The sequence below is a fragment of the Anolis carolinensis genome, chromosome 5 (assembly GCF_035594765.1).
Source record: "Anolis carolinensis isolate JA03-04 chromosome 5, rAnoCar3.1.pri, whole genome shotgun sequence".
Classification (NCBI taxonomy): Eukaryota; Metazoa; Chordata; class Lepidosauria; order Squamata; family Dactyloidae; genus Anolis; species Anolis carolinensis.
In genome coordinates this window covers 32,310,243-32,318,346 of record NC_085845.1, presented here as the reverse complement: position 1 = coordinate 32,318,346, position 8,104 = coordinate 32,310,243, and the positions used below count along the sequence as shown (strand labels likewise).

General features: G+C 45.0%; 1 protein-coding gene across 1 annotated transcript; it reads left to right on the top strand.

The window, feature by feature from the left end:
• Nucleotides 1-506: 506 nt before the first annotated feature.
• On the top strand, nucleotides 507-7,238 carry LOC134299730 (uncharacterized). Its single transcript, XM_062983500.1, has 2 exons — nucleotides 507-5,284; nucleotides 5,319-7,238. The coding sequence occupies exon 1, from the start codon at nucleotides 1,587-1,589 to the stop codon at nucleotides 2,520-2,522; it is 936 nt and encodes a 311-aa protein (XP_062839570.1). The 5' UTR covers nucleotides 507-1,586; the 3' UTR covers nucleotides 2,523-5,284; nucleotides 5,319-7,238.
• Nucleotides 7,239-8,104: the final 866 nt, after the last annotated feature.

Here is an 8,104-nt window from a genome sequence, read left to right as displayed (position 1 = left end):
TTAATTTTCAGTTTGATTCTCAGGTGCTAATATTTAGTCAACAAATTCAAACTTCCCTTCTTCCCACACTAAGTTATTAAGCAAAACACAAGTGTCCAAAATCTTAATAAAACCCTTCTTTCTGATAAAAGTAAAATGAAATTGAAGGAAAGTTTCCAGAGGTTTAATTCATTTGTAAATGTGTATGAAAGACATAATTTTGTTGGGTTTAAGAAGGCAATTTATTGTGTTTTTATTATTTGCATAATTGAGGTTATAAGGCAGAATTTCACTGATCTGAACAATAATCCACTTTCTTCGCCATCAATCCTTTGTTGTGGGGGATAATGGTTGGACTTAATTTCAAGATGGAAATTGGTAAGAAAGAATTTTGTTAGACCCTGAAAGCACCTTTCTTCTTTCTCATCATCTCCCAAGTTTCCCGAGATGATGCAATTGGCAGCATAATGAGAAAGGGACCTGAATTTATTGAACAAGCAGGAGGAGGGAAAGGGAGAAAGCAAAGAGAACAGTGTGAAGGGGTCACTGAGACACCAAAGTGACTCCAATTTAGAATGCTTGTCTGCTTGGAAACTAGATCAGTCTCCCCTCTGAATTAAAGATAAAACTTGCTGTTTTGCAGGAATCAGTTTCGATAAAGCTTGTGGTTAGCACATCCTGGAGTTGTTGACAAGGCAGGATGTAGCTAGCTAACCACAAACTGAACTGGGGGATTTCCAGTAAATCTAGTCCAGAAAGGGGAACTAGAAATGTAGTAAACAAGTAGGGTATATATTGTCCGGGGCTGATTAGCTCTGGACAGACAGTTTGGATCAGCAACAGCCCATGTTGCCCTGTCTGTCGGTAGCTACCTAATAAAGGTGTTTTTGTCCTCAACTATTTTGGGCTCTTGAGTGGTGGTCTCATAGCGGCTTGGCGAACTCGGGTAATGTATAAATGTCTGGGGGACGCCCAAATCACCCCTTACATTTCTGGGGGCCGGTCCGGGATTTCGGAATTTTGGGATTTCTAGTGTTTTGCCAAGGTTCCGTTGTAGCCCACTCAAGAGCTGCTCTTGGGAGCAAGGCGTGTCCACTTCCCCTTCCGGGGTGCTGCGTACGGTCCGCGCCGAGACGTGCGCACGGCCTCTAAATAGAGGTAAAGACCGGTGGTTCCCTTCGCGGCACCCGAGCGAAGGAAAGGCGTGCTCTCCTCCAAAAAAAGAAGTTGTGAGACAACCACCGCTGGGAAAGTCGGCCGGCCGCCGCGGGACGGAACGAAAATTAGGCAAGTATACCTCTTAAAACCGCTTGTTGTTTAGCATTGCGGGGAGGGAGAGTTTTAAATTGTAGAAGCAGTTCTGGGTCCCGTAGGAATCCCTTGGGAACCAAGAGAACCCCAAAGGGAAGAGAGCTCTGGGAAAGACCTGCAAGGGGAATCCGACCAGGTCCGGAGGCAGGCCCTAGTAGCAAGACGTGCAAGGATGGTCCGACCACGGTCTGGGGACATACTCCACTAGGAAAATAATCTTTCACGTCCAGTGGGAAAGCGGAGGAAGACCGTTGATCTTCCGGCTGTGCGGGCCAGGGTCAAATCCGCGTACCCCAATGGGTGGGAAAGAATCGAAAGGGACAGGAGGGCCAATGACCCCCCTCCGATGTATGTTGAATAACTTTGAGCAATTGAAGGAGTACACAGCCGAGGCAGGAATGGTGCCTTGTTTGGAGGTTTGGATGCTGTGTTTGGTTTGGGTTTGTGTTTGGAGGTTTGGATGCTGTATTTGGTTTGTGTTTGTGCTCGGTGCACTGTTTGGAAGTTTGGATGTTGTGGATGTATACCAAGAGAAAGTGTTCCCAGTGAGAGTAGACCCTCAAGGGGATCTGAGTACAGCAAATGTTAGAAACTCATTGAGGCTGTATCAGAACCTGAATGTTTGTGCCCTGGAAAAAGGGACTCCAAGAGTTCCAAATTTGAGAAAGATCTACCAGATGGAGCAGGAGCAGAATGAAAGTCCAGTAGCATTTCTAGAAAGGCTCAGGGAAGCATTCGAAAAGTTTTCTCCATATGACATGGATGATCAGAGGGATCAGGCGGCAGGAAAGATAGTGTTGAAGAGTGTTTTCTCTAGCCAGTGCAGCCCAGACATACGGAGAAAGTTACAGAAAGATGCTGGTTTGGCTCACTTGACTTTGGAAAGGATTTTGGAGATTGCAAACCAGGTTTATTTGTCCCGGGAGGTGGTGCAAGCCAAACGGGAAGAGGCAGCGGTGTCTCGTAGGGCCAAGGTTATAGCCGCTGTGTTAGGGCATGAGCTTGGAAAGAATAAATGCGCACGGTGCCACAAGCAAAGGCACTGGGCGGCGGATTGTAAGGTGGATCTTGGAGGAGGACAGAATAGGAAAGTGCAAAATGGGAGTGGAAGTTGGAAAGGAAGGAGACAGAACCGTGGAGCTGTTAACCAGCCCAGTAGGGGTCCGGTTGCAATTGGATTGGTTGATCCTGCATTGGATGAAGCATGGGCTGGTTTTTCTGAGAGAAGATGATGAATTTGAGTTTCCAGGAATATCTATATAAATGAACAGAAAGGGAGCTGGGGCATTGTGCCCTACAAGAGTGAAAATGCATGATTGTATGAAAATGTATATGGCTGTTATTTGTGTGTGTATGAGAAGAACATAAAGTGCATGACACTATAGCTTATTGGAAGCTTTGCAGGCGGATAATAGAAAGGAATAAAGGCATGCAAGTTGCGTGTGTCGCGTGAGATAGAGTGGCCCTCATTCCCCTTCACTCCCCAGTGACTTTCCGAAGGTTCACTTGATCCTGTTTACACTTTAAGAGTTTGTGTATCTGTGTGAGGTTGTGCGAAAGGATCCAGAATGGGTGGAAGAATGTTAGTGTATGGCAGAAAACAATGGGATGACTGGAAGGAATAGAGTTATAGTTACAGGTGGTTCCCAAATGGAAATTGGCATCCTAATGGAAAGGAAAAGGGGAAGGCAAGACCTCCCCTATCCAGACTCAAGGTGTGTTTTGTGAGTTTTGTGGGACCAGTGTGGTTTTGTGTCATTATAACCTAAGATGCTTTGTTTGTTGCGTGTTCTTAGAACAGATAGTAGAGAAGAATGTTTGAGAGGAACTAAGGCTTTGTTATAGTTTTGTTTTGTGATAAAGGTTACAAGGTTTTGGGAAAAAAAGGCTCAGCCAGTGTTAAGTGCATGGGATTTCGTTTGGGAAAAAGGTCTCCGGAGGCTAGAGGTGGAATGCAAAGAAGCCATTTGCTCCATCCCTACCCCCCGGACTAGGAAACAGGTTAGAGAATTCCTGGGAGAGGCAGGGTTTTGTCGTATATGGATTCCGAACTTCGGACTATATGCCAAACCCCTCCACGAGGCTACCAAAGGGAAGTCAGGAGACCCCTTGGCATGGGGAACTGAACAGCAAGATGCGTTTGAGCAATTGAAGAAAGCTTTGTAGGAGAACGGAAAGGAGTGGCTGTAGGAGTGTTGACTCAGCTGGTGGGCGATTGGCCTCGGCCAGTGGCTTATTTGTCTAAGCAATTAGACAATGTGGCCTGTGGATGGCCTTCATGCTTGAGAGCTGTAGCGGCTGCTGCGGTTCTTGTGGAAGAAGTAAACAAGCTGACCTTAGGGCAGCCTGTGATTTTAAAATGTCCCCATGCAGTAGTGACTTTAATGGAACAAAGGGGACACCATTGGCTCACCAATAGCCGAATGCTTAAGTATGAGAGCATGTTGGTAGACAATCCACAGGTTAAATTGACAGTGTGTGCCACTTTGAACCCAGCTACCTTGATGCCAGTGGAAGAAGGAGAATTGATGCAGCATGATTGTTTAGAAGTGATGGATGAAGTGTATTCAAGTAGGCCAGATCTCAAAGATCTGCCACTACAAACTCCGGAATGGGTGCTTTTCACAGATGGGTCAAGTCGTGTGGTTGGTTCCGAAAGGAGAGCGGGGTATGCAGTGGTGAATAGCAATGGGGAGACCCTAGAGGCAAAGGGGTTGCCTCCGGGGACTTCCGCACAGCGGGTCGAGTAGATTGCTCTGATAAGAGCCCCCCCAATTGACTAAAGGAAAAAGAGTCAACATTTATACTGACTCAAAATATGCCTTCACCACTTTGCATGCCCACGGAGCCATTCATAAGGAAAGGGGACTGCTGACCTCTGCAGGACAGCAGATCAAAAATGCAACAGAAATTTTGCAACTTTTAAATGCAGTATGGGAACCAAAAGAGATAGCAGTCATGCATTGCAAAGGACATCAGTATGGTGAGGATCAGGTAACACAGGGAAATCGCCTGGCAGACCAACAAGCTAGGAAAGCAGCAGATGAAAGCACATCAGAAGAAGCAGTTTTACAATTGGATGTTACGCCCGTAGTAGAGTCCATGACTTACTCTGCACAAGAGAAGGAGTGGGCCCTAGCAGAAGGGGAAAGATGGAAGGGTAAGGTTTTTATCTTACCCAATGAGAAAATTTATGTCCCAAAAGCTTTGGGATGGAAATTATTAAAGAAATTAGTAGACAAACCCATTTAGGTGCAATTGGAATAGCTTCACCCTTGGAGGGGCAGCTCTGGGTGGATGGCTTGCAGGCCTTGGCCGGAGCTGCTGCCCCAGGATGTGAAATTTGTAAACAACACCCTTTAAATCTTTTGAGTCCTTAGTAGTTGATTTCGCCGAAGATGCCAAGGGTCTGGAGTATTCAGGGTGGATTCCAACCACCGCTGAAAGAGTTGTAGAGGTCAGGCGTGCCTTGTCAAGGGATGCAATCCCTGGGCACGGGATGCTCTACACATTGGGGTGACAATGGCTCAGTCATTTGGTCACCAGGTGGCAGAGGCCCGCGGCCTTTGTTCACCAGGTCCTTGGGTGCCTAGCCCAGGTGGGAGGCACCGCTTGGAAATTGCATTGTAATTGACCCTAATCTTTGGGTAAAAGAATGAACAGGGCTCTGGAAAGAAGTCCAATCTTTGGACAGGTTGTTAACCAACATGTATGAAAGTACCAGGCTTTTGCCAACCTTATGAATTGTTGTATGGAAGACCCTCTCTGAGAATTAGACCTCTGCAATGAGACATACATGAATTGGGAAAACAGGAATTGATGAAAGAGGTCCAAATTCTGAATATGGTGTTAAACAAACTGTATAAACTTACTGGAATGCTGCGTTATCCCTTTCCCTGTTACTGCGCTACATGTTTTTCTCACCAGGAGACTAGGTTTGCTTGCAAGATTGGAAGTATGATCCCCTCGGCCAAGGTGGAAGGAACCACTGGAGGTGTTCGACCACTGGAGGTGTTCGACCACTGGAGGTGGTCCAAATAGCTCTTACTACTGTGAAGTTAAGAGATGTGAAGCCGGGGGTACATTACACTTGCACCAAAAAGGACTACACCACCAAAGACCCTGACATCTGGAAGGTAAACCTGCATAAGGACAATCCACTCAAATTCACACACCCTAAGGGTCAAGCTACCAAGAGCTGCCCTGAAGAGGAGGGGCCCGAAGCTACCTAGAGCTAGCCCCAGAGGTCAGGTTACCTAGAACCGCCTTGAAGAAGGAAGAAGGGTACACTTCCGAGAGTGTCCCAAAAGACCGAATGGACACTGGGTTTTGGGTGTGGGGATTTGTGGGTTGTATTGTATTCTGTTTTTGTGCTCTGTGCTGTAATATTGAGGACAAACACAAGTGTGAAAATGAAGACACAATTATGTTTTTTAATATTGATCATGATGCCATTGGTGCAGGCCCAGATGGGTTGGGACAGAAACACGTTCCACCAACTAATTAAAGATATAGTAAAGAAGCAGAGGTTAAAGACTGCTGGATTTGTGCCCATAGCCCTCACTCTCAATATGAGGGTTGGGTCATGAAAGCAGGTCCATTGCTGGATCTAAGTGGATGGAAACTGTTCACCCCTTGGACATACGCTGACCATGAGGGGTTGACTGATTCAGCTCAATTTATGTTGGCCCATGATGAATCTGCACCAACCGCATCAGCTTGTTTGACACGATCAAAAGATGGGATCTCAGAAATTGATCATAAGAATTTTCCCCAAGCCACCCTTATAGAGGTAGGAGATTACCCCCATTGTAATCTCTCTCTCCCAGTATACTATGACAACATACACCATAGAGTTGAACAGCCACAACCACAAAGACTAAGAAGGCAAGCTTCCTCGCCAGAGGGTGATGACAAGAAACCACCTTCTCGTTCGGCACGATATGTGGTTAAGCCCGGGTCGGAGCTGCCTCGTGCAGCAACTCAGCCACCTGCGGCGGGAGGCAAGCCTCCACCACGACAAGATCTGGTCCGGACACAAGGAAGCTTCCCAATGGAATACCAAATTCCTGAAAGGCCAAGGCCCGGTATTTTGCTTGATAACCATGCCATGGGAGGATTGCCTCCGGGGTATTTCTGGATATGTGGGAAGTGGGGAGGTAAAGTCTTGCCTCCACTTTGGGTTGGTACTTGCACCATTGGTACCCTAGTCCCCACCAATATTGAGATACACCCGCGAGAGTAGCCCCTGCAGGCATTGGGCAACAGACCGGTGAAACAGGCCGAAAAGAGCTTATGATGAAAACGTGGCTATGATCCTGATATCTAACTGAGGGAGAAGGATTTAGAACAGGTTCGCTGATTACCTTGTGGATTGGGTGGCTGAGAGACCTCATCAAAATATTATTTGTCATGTTGCTAATCATGATTTTTGCCTTGTCTCTTTTGCCATGTATCAGGTCGTGCTTGAAGAGAAGTTCAACATGTTACATACAGCTGAATACCTTGGAATACCCCACTGTAATTGGACACCTGTGCAACCAAGAAATTGTCTTTCTTGGTTACATGAAAAAAACGGGGGAATGAAGGGGTCACTGAGACACCAAAGTGACTCCAATTTAGAATGCTTGTCTGCTTGGAAACTAGATCAGTCTCCCCTCTGAATTAAAGATAAAACTTGCTGTTTTGCAGGAATCAGTTTCGATAAAGCTTGTGGTTAGCACATCCTGGAGTTGTTGACAAGGCAGGATGTAGCTAGCTAACCACAAACTGAACTGGGGGATTTCCAGTAAATCTAGTCCAGAAAGGGGAACTAGAAATGTAGTAAACAAGTAGGGTATATATTGTCCGGGGCTGATTAGCTCTGGACAGACAGTTTGGATCAGCAACAGCCCATGTTGCCCTGTCTGTCGGTAGCTACCTAATAAAGGTGTTTTTGTCCTCAACTATTTTGGGCTCTTGAGTGGTGGTCTCATAGCGGCTTGGCGAACTCGGGTAATGTATAAATGTCTGGGGGACGCCCAAATCACCCCTTACAAGTGTAGTAAATATACAATTTAAAATAAGTCTTTCTTAAAAAAAAAAAAAGCAAATAGAAGAAGCGGAGTTCAGTAATCTAGGTATGCTAACTATGAATAACTTTCCCCAGTATGAAAAAAAGTTGTTTGGAAGTCTTGCTGTAGTCTCTGACAGAGCACATTCTAAATCTAAGAGAAAGAAATACAAATGTCACCAAATTTATTTCAATCTTAACTTTTTTTATCTTAGTTTAGAAAGACAGTGCTGATTCTTCTAAACAAACTGAGTACCAATGTAGCATAACCTAACGCTTTAGATTTTTCTGTCATGAAGAACAAAATTAAATTGCGTCCTGCAAGATATATAAGGTTATCAAGAGTTAGCTTCCAAAGATAGCTCACTGCAATTCATTTGAATGGAGCTATGCAAAAATGAGAAAACAAATTCTATTGCATGCAATAAAAAATAAAGACAGAAATCTGATTACAAAGCACCGGGTTTATGATTATTTTGATTATGCTTGTTTGATACTCTGGTAAAGCATATTTTATTTTTATGGAAGCACTCGCGTCCAACAGACCTCACCACCCATAGGAAAAATACAAGTGGTGATGAAGCCCAGTTAATAGATCTAATTTGAGGCCTCCACAAATAGAATTATGATTAAAATCAATATAGCATTTCTTTAAAAAGAATTGAACCTCAAGCCTGCCTTATACAGATGTCCTTTAAATCGAAAGGCCTTCTTTCTTAATTGTAATTTATAGTCTCCCCAAAGTTGAGGAAATTTTGATAT

What these genes read in the sequence shown, in the direction of transcription:
- LOC134299730 (XM_062983500.1), top strand. Translation starts at nt 1,587, where the DNA reads ATGGGTGGGAAAGAATCGAAAGGGACAGGAGGGCCAATGACCCCCCTC.